At 49.0% G+C, this 24141-nt stretch overlaps 1 protein-coding gene across 2 annotated transcripts in view; it reads left to right on the top strand.

The window, feature by feature from the left end:
* Positions 1-24141, top strand: part of ERCC2 (ERCC excision repair 2, TFIIH core complex helicase subunit) — a 1394405-nt gene that overhangs the window by 1335669 nt on the left and 34595 nt on the right. For both annotated transcript variants that reach the window (XM_069207765.1, XM_069207766.1), the window contains one exon: positions 23097-23167. In XM_069207765.1, the coding sequence (XP_069063866.1) occupies positions 23097-23167 (71 nt within the window). The remainder of the gene's footprint in view (positions 1-23096; positions 23168-24141) is intronic.

The following is a 24141-nucleotide window of genomic DNA, read 5'->3' as shown; positions in this document are numbered from 1 at the left end:
CCAAAGGCAGAGTAGGCCACTTATTGGGACTAGGATCATTGTCTTTATCAGAGTCAAAAATGCTGGAGAAATGTGCAATCCAACCCTCGCTAGAAACATTAGAAGTCAACTGTGGTGTTTTTTCATCCCTAAGAAAAGGCGAGTTGACCGTGGCCCAAAATAATGTACAATTTGATAATTCAGCAGCTTGGTTGAGGGAATCCCAAGCCTGTTGCTGCAGTTCACCCTTCCTCTGTTTGAGCGCACATTTATATTCCATTCTTAATTTATTTACCAGTTTTTTGTCCCTGGGCCTCGCTGCTAAAGCCTGCTTGAGGCCAGTTAGTGCGGAAGTGCAAAGGTGATTAAACCATCTCGGTTTTTAGTACTTTTAAAGAGCAGGAAAAAAACTTTTAAAACTTTTAAAGAACTTTTTAGAAAGTTTAGAGGTACTTTTCAGCACTTTAGAAAAGGAGTGAGAAAAGAAATGCAAAACGTTTTGGTTAGGTGTACATACACTGAACTTGTTTTGTATATTTTTCTCTTATGAAAAGTACAATGACAAAAGTGGTAAGTAGTTGCAAGCACTTATCCCACCGCTGCACAACCAATGTAGGAGGCTGGACTGGCTTGTAGTGAGTACCAAGGGGTACTTACACCTTGTACCAGGCACAGGTATCCCTTATTAGTATATAGGGTGTCTAGCAGCTTAGGCTGATAGATAATGGTAGCTTAGCAGAGCAGCTTAGGCTGAACTAGGAGACGCGTAAAGCTCATACAGTACCACTAGTGTCATATGCACAATATCATAAGAAAACACAATACACAGATATACTAAAAATAAAGGTACTTTATTTTTATGACAATATGCCAAAAGTATCTCAGTGAGTACCCTCAGTATGAGGATAGCACATATACACAAGATATATGTACACAATACCAAAAATATGCAGTATAGTATTAGAAAACAGTGCAAACAATGTATAGTTACAATAGGATGCAATGGGGACACATAGGGATAGGGGCAACACAAACCATATACTCCAAAAGTGGAATGTGAACCACAAATGGACCCCAAACCTATGTGACCTTGTAGAGGGTCGCTGGGACTGTAAGAAAACAGTGAGGGTTAGAAAAATAGCCCACCCCAAGACCCTGAAAAGTGAGTGCAAAGTGCACTAAAGTTCCCCAAAGAGCACAGTAGTCGTGATAGGGGAATTCTGCAGGAAAGACACAAACCAGCAATGCAACAACAATGGATTTCCAGTCGAGGGTACCTGTGGAACAAGGGGACCAAGTCCAAAAGTCACAAGCAAGTCGGAGATGGGCAGATGCCCAGGAAATGCCAGCTGTGGGTGCAAAGAAGCTGCTACTGGACAGTAGAAGCTGAGGATTCTGCAGGAACGACAAGGGCTAGAGACTTCCCCTTTGGAGGACGGATCCCCCATGCCGTGAAGAGTCGTGCAGAAGTGTTTTCCTGAAGAAAGAGCGCCAACAAGCCTTGCTAGCTGCGAGTCGTGCAGTTAGCGTTTTTGGATGCTGCTGTGGCCCAGGAGGGACCAGGATGTCGCCAATTGCGTCTGGGGACAGAGGGGGCGTCGAGCAAGACAAGGAGCCCTCTCAGAAGCAGGCAGCACCCGCAGAAGTGCCGGAACAGGCACTACGAAGAGGAGTGAAACGGTGCTCACCCGAAGTCGCACAAAGGAGTCCCACGTCGCCGGAGGACAACTTAGAAAGTCGTGCAATGCAGGTTAGAGTGCCGTGGACCCAGGCTTGGCTGTGCACAAAGGATTTCCGCCGGAAGTGCACAGAGGCCGGAGTAGCTGCAAAAGTCGCGGTTCCCAGCAATGCAGTCTGGCGTGGGGAGGCAAGGACTTACCTCCACCAAACTTGGACTGAAGAGTCACTGGACTGTGGGAGTCACTTGGACAGAGTTGCTGGATTCAAGGGACCTCGCTTGTCGTGCTGAGAGGAGACCCAGGGTACCGGTGATGCAGTTCTTTGGTGCCTGCGGTAGCAGGGGGAAGATTCCGTCGACCCACGGGAGATTTCTTCGGAGCTTCTAGTGCAGAGAGGAGGCAGACTACCCCCACAGCATGCACCACCAGGAAAACAGTCGAGAAGGCGGCAGGATCAGCGTTACAGAGTTGCAGTAGTCGTCTTCGCTACTTTGTTGCAGTTTTGCAGGCTTCCAGCGCGGTCAGCAGTCGATTCCTTGGCAGAAGGTGAAGAGAGAGATGCAGAGGAACTCTGATGAGCTCTTGAATTCGTTATCTAAGGAATTCCCCAAAGCAGAGACCCTAAATAGCCAGAAAAGAGGGTTTGGCTACCTAGGAGAGAAGATAGGCTAGCAACACCTGAAGGAGCCTATCAGAAGGAGTCTCTGACGTCACCTGCTGGCCCTGGCCACTCAGAGCAGTCCAGTGTGCCAGCAGCACCTCTGTTTCCAAGATGGCAGAGGTCTGGAGCACACTGGAGGAGCTCTGGGCACCTCCCAGGGGAGGTGCAGGTCAGGGGAGTGGTCACTCCCCTTTCCTTTGTCCAGTTTCGCCCCAGAGCAGGGCTGAGGGGTCCCTGAACCGGTGTAGACTGGCTTATGCAGAAATGGGCACCATGTGTGCCCATGAAAGGATTTCCAGAGGCTGGGGGAGGCTACTCCTCCCCTGCCTTCATACCATTTTCCAAAGGGAGAGGGTGTAACACCCTCTCTCTGAGGAAGTCCTTTGTTCTGCCATCCTGGGCCAAGCCTGGCTGGACCCCAGGAGGGCAGAAACCTGTCTGAGGGGTTGGCAGCAGCTGCAGTGAAACCCCGGGAAAGGCAGTTTGGCAGTACCAGGGTCTGTGCTAGAGACCCGTGGGATCATGGGATTGTGCCAACTATGCCTGGATGGTATAGAGGGGGCAATTCCATGATCATAGACATGTTACATGGCCATATTCGGAGTTACCATTGTGAAGCTACATATAGGTAGTGACCTATATGTAGTGCACACGTGTAATGGTGTCCCCGCACTCACAAAGTCCGGGGAATTGGCCCTGAACAATGTGGGGGCACCTTGGCTAGTGCCAGGGTGCCCACACACTAAGTAACTTAGCACCCAACCTTTACCAGGTAAAGGTTGGGCATATAGGTGACTTATAAGTTACTTAAGTGCAGTGTAAAATGGCTGTGAAATAACGTGGACGTTATTTCATTCAGGCTGCAGTGGCAGGCCTGTGTAAGAATTGTCAGAGCTCCCTATGGGTGGCAAAAGAAATGCTGCAGCCCATAGGGATCTCCTGGAACCCCAATACCCTGGGTACCTCAGTACCATATACTAGGGAATTATAAGGGTGTTCCAGTATGCCAATGTAAATTGGTAAAATTGGTCACTAGCCTGTTAGTGACAATTTGAAAGAAATGAGAGAGCATAACCACTGAGGTTCTGATTAGCAGAACCTCAGTGAGACAGTTAGTCATAACACACGTAACACATGCAGGGTACACTTATGAGCACTGGGGCCCTGGCTGGCAGGGTCCCAGTGACACATACAACTAAAACAACATATATACAGTGAAATATGGGGGTAACATGGCAGGCAAGATGGTACTTTCCTACAGATCCTACTAGCCAGGACCCCAGTGCTCATAGTTTGTGGCCTAATGTGTATGCCTGTGTAGTGCCTAACTGTGTCACTGAGGGTCTGCTAATCAGAACCTCAGTACTTATGCTCTCTCTGCTTTTAAATTTGTCACTGTAGGCCAGTGACTTCATTTACCAATTTCAATTGGCATACTGGACCCCCTTATAAGTCCCTAGTATATGGTACCTAGGTACCTAGAGCATTGGGGTTCCAGGAGATCCATATGGGCTGCAGCATTTCTTTTGCCAACCATAGGGTGCTCAGATAAACCCTTACACAGGACTGCCATTGCAGCCTGCGTGAAATAGTGCACACACTATTTCGCAGCCATTTTCACTGCACCTAAGTAACTTATAAGTCACCTTTATGTCTAACCTTCACTTGCTGAAGGTTAGGTGCAAAGTTACTAAGTGTGAGGGCACCCTTGCACTAGCAAAGGTGCCCCCACATAGTTCAGGGCCTTTTCCCCGGAGTTTGTGAGTGTGGGGATGTAGGAGGCTGGACTGGCTTGTAGTGAGTACCTAGGGGTACTTGCACCTTGCACCAGGCCCAGTTATCCCTTGTTAGTGTATAAGGTGTCTAGCAGCATAGGCTGATAGATAATGGTAGCTTAGCAGAGCAGCTTAGGCTGAACTAGGAGACGAGTGAAGCTCCTACAGTACCACTAGTGTCATATGCACAATATCATAAGAAAACACAATACACAGATATACTAAAAATAAAGGTACTTTATTTTTATGACAATATGCCAAAAAGTATCTCAGTGAGTACCCTCAGTATGAGGATAGCAAATATACACAAGATATATGTACACAATACCAAAATATGCAGTAATAGTATTAGAAAACAGTGCAAACAATGTATAGTTACAATAGGATGCAATGGGGACACATAGGGATAGGGGCAACACAAACCATATACTCCAAAAGTGGAATGCGAACCACGAATGGACCCCAAACCTATGTGACCTTGTAGAGGGTCGCTGGGACTATTAGAAAATAGTGAGGGTTAGAAAAATAGCCCACCCCAAGACCCTGAAAAGTGAGTGCAAAGTGCACTAAAGTTCCCCAAAGGACATAGAAGTCGTGATAGGGGAATTCTGCAGGAAAGACACAAACCAACAATGCAACAACAATGGATTTCCAGTCGAGGGTACCTGTGGAACAAGGGGACCAAGTCCAAAAGTCACAAGCAAGTCGGAGATGGGCAGATGCCCAGGAAATGCCAGCTGTGGGTGCAAAGAAGCTGCTACTGGACAGTAGAAGCTGAGGATTCTGCAGGAACGACAAGGGCTAGAGACTTCCCCGTTGGAGGGCCGATCCCTCACGCCGTGGAGAGTCGTGCAGAAGTGTTTTCCCGCCGAAAGACCGCCAACAAGCCTTGCTAGCTGCAAATCGTGCGGTTAGTGTTTTTGGATGCTGCTGTGGCCCAGGAGGGACCAGGATGTCGCCAATTGCGTCAGGGGACAGAGGGGGCGTCGAGCAAGACAAGGAGCCCTCTCAGCAGCAGGCAGCACCCGCAGAAGTGCCAGAAACAGGCACTACGAGGATGCGTGAAACGGTGCTCACCCGAAGTCGCACAAAGGAGTCCCACGTCGCCGGAGAACAACTTAGGAGGTCGTGCAATGCAGGTTAGAGTGCCGTGGACCCAGGCTGGACTGTGCACAAAGGATTTCTGCCGGAAGTGCACGGAGGCCGGAGTAGCTGCAAAAGTCGCGGTTCCCAGCAATGCAGTCTGGCGTGGGGAGGCAAGGACTTACCTCCACCAAACTTGGACTGAAGAGTCACTGGACTGTGGGAGTCACTTGGACAGAGTTGCTGGATTCAAGGGACCTCGCTCGTCGTGCTGAGAGGAGACCCAGGGTACCGGTGATGCAGTTCTTTGGTGCCTGTGGTTGCAGGGGGACGATTCCGTCGACCCACGGGAGATTTCTTCTGAGCTTCTAGTGCAGAGAGGAGGCAGACTACCCCCACAGCATGCACCACCAGGAAAACAGTCGAGAAGGCGGCAGGATCAGCGTTACAGAGTTGCAGTAGTCGTCTTCGCTACTATGTTGCAGTTTTGCAGGCTTCCAGCGCGGTCAGCAGTCGATTCCTTGGCAGAAGGTGAAGAGAGAGATGCAGAGGAACTCGGATGAGCTCTTGCATTCGTTATCTAAAGAATCCCCAAAGACAGAGACCCTAAATAGCCAGAAAAGAGGGTTTGGGTACTTAGGAGAGAAGATAGGCTAGCAACACCTGAAGGAGCCTATCAGAAGGAGTCTCTGACGTCACCTGATGGCACTGGCCACTCAGAGCAGTCCAGTGTGCCAGCAGCACCTCTGTTTCCAAGATGGCAGAGGTCTGGAGCACACTGGAGGAGCTCTGGGCACCTCCCAGGGGAGGTACAGGTCAGGGGAGTGGTCACTCCCCTTTCCTTTGTCCAGTTTCACGCCAGAGCAGGGCTAAGGGGTCCCTGAACCGGTGTAGACTGGCTTATGCAGAAATGGGCACCATGTGTGCCCATGAAAGCATTTCCAGAGGCTGGGGGAGGCTACTCCTCCCCTGCCTTCACACCATTTTCCAAAGGGAAAGGGTGTAACACCCTCTCTCAGAGGAAGTCCTTTGTTCTGCCATCCTGGGCCAGGCCTGGCTGGACCCCAGGAGGGCAGAAGCCTGTCTGTGGGGTTGGCAGCAGCAGCAGCTGCAGTGAAACACCGGGAAAGGCAGTTTGGCAGTACCAGGGTCTGTGCTACAGACCACTGGGATCATGGGATTGTGCCAACTATGCCAGGATGGCATAGAGGGGGCAATTCCATGATCATAGACATATTACATGGCCATATTCGGAGTTACCATTGTGAAGCTACATATAGGTAGTGACCTATATGTAGTGCACGTGTGTAATGGTGTCCCCGCACTCACAAAGTCCGGGGAATTGGCCCTGAACAATGTGGGGGCAACTTGGCTAGTGCCAGGGTGCCCTCACACTAAGTAACTTTGCACCCAACCTTTACCAGGTAAAGGTTAGACATATAGGTGACTTATAAGTTACTTAAGTGCAGTGGTAAATGGCTGTGAAATAACGTGGACGTTATTTCACTCAGGCTGCAGTGGCAGGCCTGTGTAAGAATTGTCAGAGCTCCCTATGGGTGGCAAAAGAAATGCTGCAGCCCATAGGGATCTCCTGGAACCCCAATACCCTGGGTACCTCAGTACCATATACTAGGGAATTATAAGGGTGTTCCAGTAAGCCAATGTAAATTGGTAAAATTGGTCACTAGCCTGTTAGTGACAATTTGAAAGAAATGAGAGAGCATAACCACTGAGGTTCTGATTAGCAGAGCCTCAGTGAGACAGTTAGTCATAACACAGGTAACACATTCAGGCACACTTATGAGCACTGGGGCCCTGACTAGCAGGGTCCCAGTGACACATACAACTAAAACAACATATATACAGTGAAAAATGGGGGTAACATGCCAGGCAAGATGGTACTTTCCTACAGGGGATGCCATTACACGTGTGCACTACATATAGGTCAATACCTCTATGTAGCTTCACAATGGTAATTGTGAATATGGCCATGTAACATGTCTAAGATCATGGAATTGTCCCCCCATTCCAAATCTGGTATTGGGGAGCCAATTCCATGCATCCTGGAGGCTCCACCATGGACTCCCAGTACTGCCAAACCAGCTCTCTGAGGCTTGCACTGCAGCTACATCTACTGCCACCTCACAGACAGGGTTCTGCCCTCCTGGGCAGCCCAGTCCCAGGAAGGCAGAACAAAGCATTACCTCTGAGAGCAGGGTGTTACACCCTCCCCCTTTGGAAATAGGTGTTACAGGCTGGAGAGGGGTGCCTCCCACAGCCTCTGGGAATGCTTTGAAGGGCACAGATGGTGCCCTCCTTGCATAAACCAGTCTACACCGGTTCAGGGACACCTTCTCCCCTGATCTGGCGTGAAACTGGACAAAAGAAAAGGGACTGACCACTCCCCTGTCCAGCACCACCCCAGGGGTGGTGCCCAGAGCTCCTTCTGTGTGTCCCAGACTTCAACGATCTTGCTTTGCAAGGTGTGGGGGCACTCAGGAGAGCTCTGAGTGGCCAGTGCCAGCAGGTGACGTCAGAGACCCCTCCTGATAGGCCCATACCTGATAAGTTAGCCAATCCCCCTCTCAGGACTATTTAGGGTCTCTCCTGTGGGTTCTCTTCAGATTCTGCTTGCAAGTTTCCTTCAGGAATCCTCTGCAACAACTTCAGACTCTTCTGACCTCAGATCAACTGCAGCCTGCTCCAAGAAACACTGCAACTGCAACAAAGTGTCTACAAGAGGCACTTTTCTTAAGCAACCTCAGCTCCAAGTCAGCTACTGCAACAGTTTCCACGGTGTGCATGCTCTGGGGACTCCCTGTCTTCATCCTTCACCAAATGGACTGAAGAAATCTCCCGTGAAGTGACGGAGTCACTCCCCTGCTCCAAGCAGGCACCTTCCAAGATGACGACCAGTACCCTAGGACTCCTCTCACAGCAACGAGGGTGCTCCTAAGGTCATAGAGGGTGGACATCATCGAAATAGACTGTCCTGAGGTACTGCTGAAGCAATTTGGAGGAGGTAAGACCATGCCTTCCCCGAGAGCGACGGTACCCCTGTGTACTGCGTCTTCTTCGCCTCCTGAGGCCTCTGTGCACTCATTGCAAAATTCCTTCGTGCACAGCCTGGCCCGGGTCCCCAGCACTCCATCCTGCGCCGCTCAACTCGCTGAGTTGTTCTCTGGTGGCTTGGGTCCTTCTTTTGTTGTGCTGCATCAACCACGTTTTGCACCTCCTTTGAACCCGGGTCCTGCGGCTCCTGGGGGTGCTGGCTAGCATCCTGAGGGCTCTCGAAAGTGCTGAGAGCCCCCTCTTCCTCCTCACACAGAGTTGAGGCCCCCAGGTCCCTCCTGGGTCCATCCTGCGCCATTTTGACACAAAACGCACTTTGTCGTAGCCAAGACTTGTTAGTGCCTTCCAACACGAAATCTCGTCTGCAGCGATCTTCACGCCGTGGGACATCTTTTGCACCACGCAGGAACCCACTGACATCTTCCTAGGGTTCATTCCTGCAGTCTTCGACTAACCGGGGACTCTTCTTTTGCACCCTCTTCTGGGTTGACGGGGCTCCTGTCCTTCCTAGAACTTCTTTCGACTTCTGGACTTGGTCCCCTTCCTTTGCAGGTCCAATAATTCAGCAGTTGTTCTTTGCAGATTTGGTTGGCTACTGCAAAATCACAAAAACGAGGTGTAGTGTGTCCTAAGGAAACTTGCAGTACTTTACTCCTGCTTTTCTGGGCTCTGGGGTGGGGTAATTTACTAGTGTATGAATTGTGTATAATACTTACCTCCAGAAGGAGTATTGTCTCTAAGATATTTTTGGTACTGTGTCACCCAAATAAATACCTTTATTTTTGGTAACACTGATTATTGTCTTTATTTGTGTATAAGTACTGTCTAACTATAAGTGGTATTGCATGAGCTTTGCATGTCTCTTAGTTCAGCCTAAGCTGCTCTGCTATAGCTACCTCAAACAGCCTAAGCTGCTAGAACACAACTACTTCACTAATAAGGGATAACTGGACCTGGTATAAGGTGTAAGTACCCAAGTTACCCACTACAAACCAGGCCAGCCTCCTACACCCGCGACATCTGCGCCACCAGGAAGGGGACATCATGCGGAAGCCTAGCACCACCCATCAATTGGTATGGTAAGCGAGACACACAAACAGAGCCCTCTAACAGGTTTTTTTCCCAGTTGGGGCCATCATCACACCACATGGCTGCATATTGCAGCAAGCCCCCCATGTAGTATAGGTGCAGATATGGTCGACCCAGTCTTCCGTCGACCAGATCCAACTTCAATGCGAACTCTGGATCTCTTATCTGCCCAGACTAGTGACAGAAGTAATTTGTCTAACTGTCAAAAAAGAGGAGTCGGTATTTCACAGAACGAGTTCTGCAACATATACATACATTTCGGGAGTAAGACCATTTTGCAGAGTGCAATTCTGCCCATAACCGACAGTGCGAGGGAAGTACAAAATTGGACCGAGGCTCTGAGGCCATCCATTACTCAACCCATATTTAAGTCATATTGTAATTGAGGGGAGTGTGTCACCCCTCATGTCTAGATACTGAATGGACTCCGACTCCCATTCCAGATCCATCTGTGGCAGTTCTGACTCCGCACTCTCCGACAGGCATGCCATAGGCAACAACACAGACTTCCGTCTATTAACTTGGAGGCCCGATACCCTACCAAAATCTTTAATAAAGTGGGACCGACTGTTCTGGGTTTGTAACATACACCAGAGCATCATCTACATGCAGTGATATAATGTGTGTTGTTGCCCTATCTGTATGCCCCATCTCTGCAGTCTTGTCCACAACTGTATAGCTAGGGGCTCCATAGCCAGAGCGAACAGTAGTGGGGATGAGGGGTAACCTTGTTGTGTGCCCTGTTCAATATCAAATGCCTCGGATACTATTGCCCCCGGACACAACCGGGCATGTGGTAATGTATAGAGACACACCCATGATGGGAAATATGGTCCCATACCGCGCAGAAACGCCCACAAGTATTCCCAGGAGAGAGTATCAAGCGCCTTCTCTATCTAAAGCTACCAATGCTGCGTGGCCAGCAAGTTTACGCATCTCAGGCATGACATGCAATAAGCTCCGTAGGTTCATGGGGGTCCCCCTCCCAGGTATGAAACCACTTTGATCACATCCCACCAAATGAGTCACTACCTGTCTTAATCGCATTGCCAGTACTTTGGCAAGGAGTTTCACATCAACACTAAACATAGACAGCGGCCTATAAGAGTCTGGATCCGCAGCATCCCTACCCGGTTTTGGGAGCATAACAATCAATGCTTCTCATTTGTTTTGGCAAAAGACCCTCTCTTCGTGACTCATGAAGCGTTTCCAACAGTTGGGGAAAAGTACCTCAGAATATGCCCGATAAAACTCAACTGGCAGGCCATCAGGGCCTGGCGTTTTCCTAGAGGCCATACCCGCCCAAGGCCTCCTGCAGCTCTTCCAGGGACACCTCCCCCTCCAGTTCCTCAATCTGAGCAACCGTAAGCCGGGGCAACCAGAGTCCTTCTAGGTATTGTTGTATTTGACAACTATCGTCGCACTTCAGTGAAGTGTATATATTTTTTATGTGCTCGCGTAAATGGAGATTCACACGTGCTTGTCCTGAAATCTGTTCCCCAGTGGGACCCAGGAGCGATAGGATTATGGGGATGGGACGTTCACGTCGGAGTAGCCAGGTGAGCATGCGGCCCAAGCAATCCCCTTCTCGATACAATCTCTGTCTAAAGTCCCTGCGGACATAATTATCCAGTCTACTCCACAGGGCTCCAATTCGCCCATGCACCACTCGGCTCTCAGCCTCCGATGCAACTCCGTTGTCTATTTGACGCTGCAGGGTAGTTAGGACATCCTCCTGTTGCGCAAGCCCTTGGTCTAGCTTCTTCCTAATACAGTATGTTTTTGTAAGGCTTTCACCTCGTATGACAACTTTAAGGGCCTCCCATTCTATGCCACGATTTTGGGTCGTGGTCCAGTTCTTTCTAAAATAACCATTCAACACTTCCTGAATATCTCTCCTATAATCCTGGTCTCCAAGTAACTCAGGCCGCATGCGCCACAGGGGGATCACTGGTCTAGGTGTGTGTGTGTGTGTGCTGCATTCTAATAGTAGCCAGGCGTGATCCAACAGAAATCTGACCTGATAGACAGCTCGACTGACATCCAGGGTTCCGTCATTCGGAAGAAGGAATCTGTCTAGTCTACTATATGCCCCATGTGTGGGAGTGTAGCAAGAAAAGGTTGTGGAAGTGGGCTACATTTCTCTCCATATATCCACTAAGTGTATATTATTCATGATTTCGCGGAGCTTGGCAGTCATGTTAGGCTTAGTGCCTGTCTTTGGCGGGCTCCTATCTAGAGTACCATCTAAAACACAATTAAAATCACCCGCCCAAACGATGGGCATCCCTGTATAGGGTAGTAGTTCACATTGGAGCTTATGAAAGAACTCTGCATCATCTGAGTTGGGGTGTCGATATTTCAAATGCAGAGCTCGCGGCCTTCTAAACCTCCGTGAAAGGAGACATATCGGCCTTGCACGTCTGCTGTGAGGCTTATTAGTTGGAAATGAGTCCCCAGGGCTACCCATACTGACACACCCCTAGCGTAGGATGAATATGTCACCGAGTATAACTGACCCGCCATTTTTCTGTAATTTCTGCACTTCGTTACAAGTGCGTCTCCTGTAGGAGAGCAATATGGGCCCCCAGTCGTCTGATATGTATGTACCCTATATCATTTTACAAAAGAGTTCAGCCCCCTCACATTCCATGTAACTATTCACATTAAGGTACCTGCCATGATCTTTGCCAAAACTCATTCTCTACTTCAAGCCCCGTCCCAACCCCCCAAATCCCCCCCCGTTCACCCCCCAACACGCTCCCCAGCCCGTCCCATTTTCAACAGTGGGAGTCCGAGCCTCTTCCTCGTCTCGGGAAATACGGTACATTCAGTGCATGAAACAGAACTCCAACAACTAGAAACCATAAACAACATTTCCATACTACCCCGGGTAAACACCACCCTCAACTAGTGTCTGCCCAATCCGTGTGTGTTCCCCTCTATCTAACCCAGAGTCGAGAAGATAGAGAGCAGTCGCTGTCCCTTCTCGATAGCAAGGGAACTGGCCTGGATGGAGTCACCACCGTACTCTCTCTCCTCTCACTGAACCATCCAGACCTCGCACACACTGTACCCAAATCACTGCGTTAATCACTACAATGAATAGTACAAGCCACAACGAATAATGCGCCCCGTTAGAAGGGGTATAAAAAACAACAACAATGTTAGTTTTGGTCAAGGATAGGGGGAGGGGTGGGCGAAGGGAGCGTAGGTACATCACTCCGACCACGCCCTGTATCCGCCCCAAGCCTCCATTACCCAGCACCAAGAAGTAGTTTGAAAGAAGAAAGGGGGGGGGGGGCGGGGGAGTTTGAGCAGAAAAAGTGGGAACACTATCTCCAATCCTGAGGGTAGGCCAGCTCCACTCTTCCAATTTCTGTTACACATTCACAAGAACCTCTCAAACTTTAGACTGTCCGAGTCTTGTGTCAATCCACCATCACCACATGGAGATCCAGAACGTGGGGACATTTCCGAAGTGACGGATTGCACTAGAAGTCTAGCTTCCTCTCGATCCTGACGCCTCCGGTCCATACTCAGGGTGCCATCCGGACATACTATCACCCTGTCTCCTCGGGCCACATGGCGCCATCTGCTGTTCCTGCGCGTTGTGGACTGCAAGTCACCTGTTTTTCTGAGCTTCTTGCGGCTTCCTCTGCGTGGAGACCCCGGTGTTCTGACCCCATCATTCAGTTCTAGCCAATCCCATACTGTCTCAGGAGACTGAAAGAAATGGGAGCGGCCCGCATGGAGTACTTTTTAACTTGGCAGAATAGAGCAGCATGCCCAGTTCCTTCAATTTACGCTTTACACCTATAAAGGATTGCCTTTGGAGCTTCACCTCTCTAGTATAGTCAGGAAAAATGCAGATTGTATGATTCTCATAAGTAGGGTCTCCATGTTTGCGCACTTCCTGTAAAATAATGTCTCGGTCTCTAAAGTTGAGAATCTTGGCGATAATCGATCGATGAGGGGCACCCGGCAGAGGTGGAGGGGCCAATGCCCTATGTGCACATTCAACCACAAACACGTTTGATAGGGAGGTGGTAGGCAGCGATTTTCTAAGCCAGTCCTTTAAGAATGACTCCAGCTGCATCTCCTCTGCCCCTTTGGGGAATCCCACTACGCAAACGTTACACCTATGCGCCCTTCCCTCCGCATCCTCAGCCCTCACCTCTAGCTTGTGCGCTTTAACCTTCAGGGCGGCCACCGAGGTCTATAGTGTATCAATATCAGCCTGCATGGAAGTCACTTGTTGCTCAGTCGCGACTGAGCGCTCAGCCACCACTCTAAAATCCGCTCTCAACAAGTTCACGTCGATCGCCATGGCCGCAATTTGCATTTGCACCGCCTGACCAGATGCCTCGATGGCAGCTAGGATTTGTGCTCCAATGGGGTCACTTCCCTGTTCCAGGGGACCCAGGGGGTTCTTTTTGTAAACCCCCTCCCACATTTTGTGCTGTATGTTGGTCCATCCGGGTGTGTTGCGCTCCTTTGCCTGATTCGTCCTTGCTCATGGTGTGTACCACACGCAGCACCAGCCTACGCTGCTCTCCCAGGGTACTGATGTTCACGATGCGTTCCTCCGGGTCACTTCCAAGACTCAACTCTCTTACCGGTCACTGTAGCACTGTGGCCCAAGGACCCATCACCGTCCAACAATCCCAGGCAGGTGCCTAACGCAGGCCATGCCAGCGCCGCTGTCCTTTGTGCGCCAGAGCGTCGTCTCCTGCAACAGGCCTACTCCGCTGTGACTCCACCGCATCAGGTTAGTTCAAGGGGGCCACTAGGCCCAGTCTCCCACCGTCAGTCCCACTCTCACCTCAAATGGGGATGAGGCGGGGGAAACAGATCTTCCCACGCGACTCTCAGCTCAGACCACCCCCACCAGGGTTCCCTCCTTCAAGGTCTGCCGTCGGCTTAGCGTCCAGCCGCAAGGTTGACTGCCATGTTAGGGTCAGGTGCCCTCTCAGAGTACGGCACCTAGGCCGGAATACTTTACTGCAGCTGTCTCTTGCACCTCATCTCGGTCCCGTAGTCCTCCACTACTATTTTGCTGGGTCTGTGGGGGCGCGGGGGCAGGATGATGAACGATATTAGAAGCGGGCCGCAAGCACTCTTCTAGTGCGTCTGAATGGCCATCTTGCCGGCCACGTCCCCCAAAAATGAAGGTAAAAAAAAAAAATGCTCACTTTGGCACAGTTCATATCTGCCTTAGATCCCGGAAACTGGATGGTGGCGTTGGAATTCCAGGACAAATATTTCCACAATCCCAGCCTGCAGGCCTACAGGCATTACCTGCGGTTCATTGCATGCCAGGAGAATTTCCAGTTTGCTTTGCTTTTCCTTTGGCCTCACAGGTGCCCTTGGATGTTCACTTAAGTGATGGCAATAGTTTCAGCACTTCTGTGGAGGTTAGCCTTTCCAGTTTTCCCCTATCTTAACAACTGACTGTTGAAGGCAGACTCACTCCAAGCAGCCGTTGCGTAACTCCAGACTATGGTAAACCTTATTCATTTGCTGAGGTTCACTATCAACATGCCAAAGTCTCACCTGACTCCTTCTCAGACACTCCCTTTCATCCAAGCCATTTTGAACATGGTGCAGTTTCATGTATACCCTCCAGAGCAGAGAGTCCCGAACATTTGGGCTATGATCCCAGTGTTTCAGCCTCAGTCTTTGATCTTAGTGTGGCCGACTGTGAGGTTACTGGTTCTGCTGGCCTCCTGTGTCCTGCTGGTGAAATACATCTGATGTCATATTCCTTCTGTGCAGTGGGACCTAAAATCCCAGTGGGCACAGCACTAGGGGAGTTTTTCTGACCTGGTTCAGATTCCGGGGAAGACTATTAAAGATCCACAGTGTTAATTGACCAACCATAATTGGATCAGGAGCAGACTCTCTCCCTTCCCCACCCAGAGCTTACAGTGGTGACCGACTGTAAGGAAATGCCTTCCTTGGCATGGTTACCCACTGACTTTTGGCCTTTTGTTGATGCCAGTTATGATTGAAAGTGTGCTGGGACCCTGCTAACCAGGCCCCTGCACCAGTGTTCTTTCCCTAAACTGTACCTTTGTTCCCACAATTGGCACATCCCTGGCACACAGATAAGTCCCTTGTAAATGGTACCCCTGGTACCAAGGGCCTTGTTGCCAGGGAAGGTCTCTAAGGGCTGCAGCAGGTCTTATGCCACCCTGGGGACCCCTCACTCAGCACATGCACAGTGCCTCACAGCTTGTATGTTCTGGTGGGGAGAAAATGACTAAGTCGACATGGCACTCCCCTCAGAGTGCCATGCCCACCTCTCACTGTCTGTGACATAGGTAAGTCACCCCTCTAGCAGGCCTTACAGCCTTAAGGCAGGGTGCACTATACCAGAGGTGAGGGCATAAGTGCATGAGCACTATGCCCCTATAGTGTCTGAGCAAAACCTTAGACATTGTAAGTGCAGGGTAGCCATAAAGAGTATATGGTCTGGGAGTTTGTCAAATATGAACTCCACAGTTCCATAATGGCTACACTGAAATCTGGGAAGTTTGTTATCCAACTTCTCAGCACAATAAATGCACACTGATGGCACTGTGGGATTTATTGTGAAATACACCCAGAGGGCATCTTAGAGATGCCCCCTGAATACCAGTCCGACTCCTAGTGCTTGGCTGACCAGTTTCTGCCAGCCTGCCACAACCAGATAAGTTTCTGGCCACATGGGGAGAGTGCCTTTGTCACTTTGTGGCCAGGAACAAAGCCTGTACTGGGTGGAGGTGCTTCTCACCACCCCCGGCAGGAACTGTAACACCTGGCGGTGAGCCTCAAAGGCTCATGCCTTTTGTTACAGCACCCTAGGGCATCCCAGCTAGTGGAGATGCCCGCCCCTCTGGCTACTGCCTCCACTTTAGGCGGCAAGGCTGGAGGAGATAATGAGGAAAACAAGGAGGAGCCACCCACCAGTCAGGACAGCCCCTAAGGTGCCCCGAGCTGAGGTGACTCCTGCCTTTAGAAATCTTCCATCTTGAGATTGGAGGATTCCCCCAGTATGAATAGGGATGTGCCCCCTTCCCTCAGGGAGGAGGCACAAAGAAGGTGTAGCCACCCTCCAGGACAGTAGCCATTGGCTACTACCTCCCCCCCCCAAGACCTAAACACACCCCTAAATGTAGTATTTAGGGGTGACCCTGAATCCAGGAAATCAGATTTCTGTAACCTACAACAAGAAGAAGGACTGCTGACCTGAAAGCCCCGCAGAGACGAAGGATACGACAACTGACTTGGCCCCAGCCCTACCGGCGTCTCTCCAGACTCAAAGAACATGCACAGCGATGCATCCGATAGGGACCAGCAACCTCTCAGGAATCAGAGGACTGCCCTGAACGCGAAGGACCAAGAAACTCCAGAGAACATCGGCGCTGTTCAAAAACAGCAACAACTTTGCAACTTTTTAGCAACTTTTAAAGAACTCTCTCTTTCTGCCGGAAGCGTGACACTTCCCACTCTGCAGCTGACACCCCGGCTCGAGCTCCAGAGAACAAACACCGCAGAGAGGACTCCTAGGCGACTACGACGACGTGAGTACCCTGAGTCAACCCCCCCCCGGACCCCCACAGCGATGCCTGCAGAGAGGATCTAGAGGCTCCCCCTGATCGGGGCTGCCTGGTAACAAAGAACCCGGCGCCTGGACCAAGCACTGCACCCTCAGCCCCCAGGACCGAGAGGAACCACCTTCCAGTGCAGGAGTGAGCAGCAGGCATCCCTCTACCTAGCCCAGTCGATGGCTGGCCCGAAAAAACCCCTGTGCCCTGCCTGCATTGCCTAAGTGACCCCCGGGTCCATTGCTTTCAGTAGCAAACCCAACACCCACTTTACACACTGCACCTGGCCGCCCCTGTGCCTCTGAGGGTGTGTTTTGTGTGCCTGTTTGTGTCGCCCCAGTGCTCTACAAAACCACCCTGGTCTGCTCCCCGAGGACGCAGGTACTTACCTGCTAGCAGTCTGGAACTAGAGCACCCCAGTTCTCCATAGGCGCCTATTTGTTTTGGGCCCTCCTTTGACCCTGTGCTGCTGGTGCAGTGACTTTGGGGTTGTCTTGAATCCCCAACGGTGGGCTGCCTATGCCCAGGAGACTGACTGTGTAAGTGCTTTACTTACCTGAAAAACCTAACCAAACTTACCTCCCCCAGGAACTGTTGATTTTTGCAGTGTCCACTTTTAAAAATAGCTTATTGCCATTTTTACTAAAACTCTGTGTACTACTGCTTTGAATCAAAGTTCTATACTTACCTGTGTGAAGTACCTTGCATTTTATGTACCTAACTCAAATCTTGAATCTTGTGGTTCTAAAATAAATTAAGAAAATATATTTTTCTATATAAAATCTATTGGCCTGGAGTTAAGTCTTTGAGTGTGTGTTCCTCATTTATTGCCTGTGTGTGAACAACAAATGCTTAACACTACCGTCCGATGAGCCTACTGCTCGACCACTCTACCACAAAATAAAGTATTAGTATTATCTAACTTTGCCACTGTCAACCTCTAAGGGGAACCCTTGGACTCTGCACACTATCTCTCACTTTGAGATAGTATATACAGATCCAACTTCCTACACCGACGCATCACTTCTGGGTTGGGAGCCCACCTGGGAGAGAGTTAGAAATCAGAGGACTTTGGTCGCCTGTGGAATCTCAGCTCCATATCAACCATCTGGAGCTGAGTACTATCGGCTTGGCATTGAAAGCCTTCCCCCCCCCCAGTTCATCAAGGGAAAGCTGGTTCAACACTGCCACCATGTGCTATTGCAATAAACAAGGAGTGGGGTTGTAAACCCTGTGCCAGGAGGCTCCTCATTTCTGGACACAACTGGAACACAAGGACATCTTTCTGGTTGTACAATACCAGGTGGGATCTGTTGAGACGGGCATTTTTCCCGTTGAGTCCTACAGAACTTTTTGGTTTAAGCCGGTGTGCACACCGACTTCGGAGGCAATATTGTTTGGGTATCTATTCTAAGGTGAAGAATATGCAGTTGGATATTTCTACCAGAAGATCAAATTACTTACCTTTGGTTACGCTTGTTCTGGTAGAGACTAACTGCAGATTCCTTTCTGCTCTGGGAAAGGAACTCTTCACCCAATGTTAGCTTCTGAACACTGATCACACATCATTCTAGTGTGGTGACACGTTTTTGGCACAGAAATATTCACTGAGGAAACTGATGTCAGCGTGGTGGGGTGGAGCCTATGTGGGCACCATGCACAGCCCTTCTGAAGTGGATGACGCTGAAGCTGTGGCGTTTGCTACCTACCGGATCCAGTCTGACATCCTAATCTGGGTTTGGTGTCTGGTAGAAAAAAAGTCACAGAAGAAAAGTAACTTATACAGTATGACCTCTTTGGAAGCGCTGTGTGTGAAGGTTGACAGTCTTTGTATATCCTTCGATGAAGTGCTCCAAACCACGATTCATGTGATGGGAGACATTTCGGAAGTTGGAATCTTAAATAGATCCTAATAAATATTATCTTTTGCTCTCAACCTAACTACATGTATTACCCATGGTTGCTAAATCACTGTAGATCGCCTAGAGGGCAAAAATAAATCTGTACAACCACTAAACCCCCACCAAGTAGGCCGGCACCCATTTTTCCAGAGGACCACTATCCTCTGCCCACAAAGGGTCAGATGTGCCAGGGCCACACTGTGGTTTGTGTTTTTTCTTTTGGGCCATGAATTGTATTTTTGTAGCCAGCGCATGCTATTACCAGCCCCCGTGGAATCGTACCAAAGTGTGAATCAATTTCTCCAATATCTGCACCTTACAGGAACACCTTTCACATATGCCTCTACACTGAGGACCTTCACTGAATGTTACTGGTGGCTTTAGAAGTCATCCAAATTTGCTTAAGAACAGTTTCAGTCTTTGATCCTTTTTGATTCCTGTGGGTCACATAGTAGCAAGAGTGCATCCAGGCACCTCTTGCTGCTTCTCCTGCTAAGAGATTGCAGGTCTCCACCAGGCTAGGGACTTGTATACTGGCACATATGGTGTTGCAGGTGAGGTGGGAAAACACATATGATAAGGAGTCTGCCTAGACACCATTGAAATGTAAACAGAAGGAAACTGTTTGGATGGAAAAGCCCCTTGTATGTTGATGGAAATGTACCATGCCCTGAATGTACCACCTGTGGTGACATCTGGATCCTTGGTAATGATTTCTGATAATCAGATAATACAAATAATGTATGTGAATTATAAACTAGGGCTGTCTCATCAACTGCAGTCTGGTTGGACCGGGAGGGGTCCCCAAAGGTTTACCATCAGGAGGTGTAAGACTAGTCCCTTCACCTGGAGTCAAAAAGTGCAGCTGCAGCAGCAGACTTTTTTTTTTTTCCCAGTGATGAACATGTTGATTTTACTTGTTCTACTAAAGTGGTGTCTCCTGGCCCACCGCCTGCATTGGGTTTTGTGCAGCCTGAGGATGTACTTTACCTGAGAGACTGTACAGTGCAGGAGAAATAGTACAGGCAGATGCATGTGCACACAAGGATGTATAGTGTGAGCAGCTGTCTGTTCGTGCTAAGATGTGCATGTGCCTATGGGAAGGTACAGCACATAGGAGATAGTGCATGATGTTGTATGAGTGCTCTAAGCTGTGAGTGTGCCTGGGAGAGGTACAGTACATTGGAGACTGCAAACATCTGAATGCATGTGTGTGCGGGGGTATGTGTGCACTTGTGAAGAACCCAATGCTTGGAAGACACTGGGTGTCATTTTAGGAGACCTGGTACTCCACTTCCTTGGCAAAAAAGGATTAGACATTTCAAAGTGAAGAGAACACAAATATAGAGACACTAAGGGCCAGATGTACAAAACTTTTTGCACGTCGCAAACAGCAAATTTTGCTGTTTGCTTTGTGCAAAAAGCACATCGCGATTCCCAATCCCCGTTTTGCGATTCGGTATCCTGGTTACCGATTCGCAAAACGGGACTGTGAGTCGCAATTAGGAAGGAATCCTAATTGCGAGTTGCAGTGCGATGTTGTATTGTGTCGTGACCGCGAACGCGGTTGCAAAGAATCGCAGTTAGCACCCATTTCAAATGGGTGCCAACCCATTCGCAAAAGGGAAGGGGTCCACATGGGACCCCTTCCCCTTTGTGAATGGTATTAAGAACATTTTTCCAGAGCAGGCAGTGGTCCTGTGGACCACTGCCTGCTGTGAAAAAATGAAACAAAAACGTTTCATTTTTTCGTTTTGTAATGCATCTCGTTTCCCTTTAAGGATAACGGGCTGCATTCCAAAAAAAAAAAAAACTGCTTTATTTAAAAGCAGTCACAGACATGGTAGTCTGCTGTCTCCAGCAGGCCACCATCCCTGTGAGTGCCGCGATTCTCAAGGGGGTCGCAAATTGCGACCCACCTCATGAATATTCATGAGGTGGGCCTTTTTGCGACCCCCCGCTGCGAATCGCAGATGGCTTCAGGAACACCATCCAACATTCTGAATTGCGACTCGCAAATTGCGAGTCGGTCTGACTCACAATTTGGGGGTTGCAATTCAGAATTTCGCTACATCTGGCCCTAAATCACAAGTGTGTCCGGAAACGCAATACATAAATTGGAGCTTGAGACTCCCATTTGTAAACTTAAGCTGTACATCATGTCAGTGTGGAGAAGTTTAGCACAAAGTCTGCTTTTTGTGACCAGGACAGAGGACTAAGCTGCCAGTCTCCCATGCTGGCTGAGGAGACGTCTCCCAAAAAGATCAAGAAAACTTTCCTGTAGCACCAGCTTCTGCTTGACCTAAGACCAGGGGGGGCTGCGAGATAAGATTATCGCTTCGAGGAGGCGTTGTCCAGGGATGATCGTGTTGCATGGCTAATGGGAGAAGGGTGAGAGATACCAGTCCTTTGGAACCACTGCACCAATCGGGCTGCTGGCCTGTGTGCCAAAATCCACGACCCTAATGGCAGGTGGAGCAAATGTGTAGAATATGGGTTACCGCCATTAGCACTGCATTGTGAGACACACAGATCCATTGCCCTATGCAGTGACTTGACCCAAAGAGGGTCATCCCCTTGTTTGTGCCACCTGCCCACATGAAGGAGGAAGAGTCCGGATGCCACGTGCAGCTGAGAAGACATGGTGGGCTGTGACTCGTGAAGAGTAAGAGCAACAACTTCCATTCCCCCACCCCGGAGCATTGGAGAACTGCTCCTGGTTCCCAGAAGAGACTTAACGCATTGGGGGAGCGCCAAGGACGGCAGCCTCTGTGACCGCAGCTTCCTGCTGTCAGGGGTTGCCCGCGGACTTTAAACCGCCACTCCATGAGATCAGGTAACATTGAGAAAAGTGCCACAAAGTTCTAAGTAACTTGCTCTGAACTGACGTGCTCTAGCACAAGGGCTTAGAGATCTTACTAATGAATCTCCATAGAACTTTTGAGACTTCAACGCTTTCGGGGGCCTCTTTTGGATGTCGCCACTGGGGAATAAGCATTATTCACAAATAGTGAAGTGGGGCTGGAAAGCATATTGGGTAACGCCTGCCTCAAGAAGGCTGTGCATATTGTTTGCAGTGTGGTGTATTATACTTTAATAGATAAATAATTCTTTTTACATAAGATCAAGTATTTGATTGGGCAATCATTTATTGGTGTGGTTGGTTGTATTTTGGGACTGCGCTTGCCTTAAACCTACCTTCCCCCAAGAAGCCTAGGACCGCTTGACCTGTGCTACCACCTAATCAAGTGCTGAAGGGGTATTTGGCGCTGTTGCTCAGAGCCCTTTAGAGACCGGGCACTAGGACATTAATAATAAAAGATCTGCAACACCATTTGGGTCCAGTAATTCCTACTTATTTTGTGGCCCTCTGAAATGGGTTCTGACAGAAACGTAGCTCACACTACCCAATGTGGACATTAGGCCATAACAGAACAGTACTGGAAGAGTAACCCATGGGTAGGAGTTAACTGAGTACCCCTGGATAGTTGTTAGGTCTTGGGAGAACTCCTGAGCATTTTAGATGGCTCGCTACCCACCAGGCATAGGACTCAGTGAACCTATTCATCCTCTAACTCTGGGAGACTTTGCCTTGTCCGTTGTTAGCTCTCTCCAGAATGAAAAGGTTACAAGCGGCAAGGACCTTGAGAATAATGGACCCTTCCTAGCAATAAACCTGTGGATGGGAATTATGGGGGAGTTGTCCAGAGCCCTGAAAATGCCTTGCAAAACTGGTGTAATTAATAGTTAAGTGTCCTATCTGAAAGGGAGGCACATCGGCTTAACCCCAAGTCACTGAAGACACCAGTGGTTGTCACTGTCTGTAACCTGAGCCATTGTTTATGGATGGCATGTCCTAGGAATTGCTTTGTCCATTATAATGTAGCCAGGGACATTTGATAGGACTCTTAAGAAGTTCTCTGCACGGGTCATGAATGGAGCATAGTATCTCTTTAGGCTAAGAAAAGCAACTATGGAGATTTCAGGGCAGGTCGTGTCAGTGCTTGAGTACTGTGGCCAGGGATAAGCTTAGGCCTAACTTTTCCTTCTATTCAAGGCGCTCAAGTACCAGCAAAAGCAGAGAAGCATGTCCCAGAAATAAATCTGTAGGAGAGATGACTTAACATTATTATGCACTGAACATGTGATAACTGTGTGACATGTAATTTAGTCCAGTGAACCAATTATTTGTATAATGTTGAGTATTGGATCTTTTTTCAACTCAGTCTCCATGTGCAGTCTTTTTGCTCTTCTGTTATTTGCAGTGCATCACTTCGGTCGTGCAGTGATTATGTTTGGGGTCCCTTATGTCTATACGCAAAGCCGAATATTGAAGGTGAGTTGGCAGTAGCATCCTTTGGTTTTCCTACACCCTTATGTTGTCTCTAGGTTGATATGCTTCAGTCCAGCATTCTAGCTGTATTTTTTCAATTCTGTCTTTCTCACACAGTTTTGGTAATTTATAGAATTAATTATATGCTTTCAACATTTTGCTCAAGAACTTAATCTTTCCTAATAAATACATAAAAAGTTTAAAATATATAAAATACTTCTTTAAAATGTAACTTTGCAAATAAATTAACACAGCGACTGAGGTAAAGTGAAGTAGAAGCCGTTGTCATATGTCTAACCTGTTCCTTCTTGAGCCTTTAACGTTCCATTAAACTGCAAGTTTACAAAAGAGAGCATATTAGCCATTTCCGAAATAGTTTTGCCAGTGCACCTAAATCTTAATCTTAGTCAACCTGAATTCTGCATAATAGTAGTCATATTATTACAGAAGGGCAGTCATCCTGCATGTAGCCCCTTGGTTGCTCTGCAGCCTTGCCCTGTGGCACGTCCTGTTAGTGCAATATTGGGGCACTTCACAATTCTTGCACTGTACTGCAATCCTTCGTACATCACCTCCTGCTATTCTAGGAATGGGACCTGCACAGCTCTCAGTGCTCCTAAATCCCGACCTGGAGTACTCCGCGCTATTGCTGCATTCGGATGCACACAAAACGTTGCCAAGGCCACCCATCTCATTGGGGACCTGTTACACCCCACACTGTTTTATGGCTGGGAGGCATAAAGACACCTCCCTTCTCGACGTTTCTGTTCTCCCCCTCTTGCTTCAACCCTTCCAGCCCCGGCCTATTTCTTATTCCCTTGTGTGTACTCTTCTCTTGTTTATTTTTCTCTGTAGAATCTTCTTCATTTTCATTTGTCTTCTTCTCCCCAGCTTCCTTTTCCTCTTTTGTGACCCCTTCATTTCATAGCCCAACCACTTAAATCATCTCCTGCAGCATCCGCTTCATTTCCAATACT

This window comes from Pleurodeles waltl, chromosome 9 (assembly GCF_031143425.1).
Source record: "Pleurodeles waltl isolate 20211129_DDA chromosome 9, aPleWal1.hap1.20221129, whole genome shotgun sequence".
NCBI classification, from domain to species: domain Eukaryota; kingdom Metazoa; phylum Chordata; class Amphibia; order Caudata; family Salamandridae; genus Pleurodeles; species Pleurodeles waltl.
The sequence above is the reverse complement of the archived record's forward strand: the minus strand, read 5'-3'. Positions and strand labels throughout refer to the sequence as shown.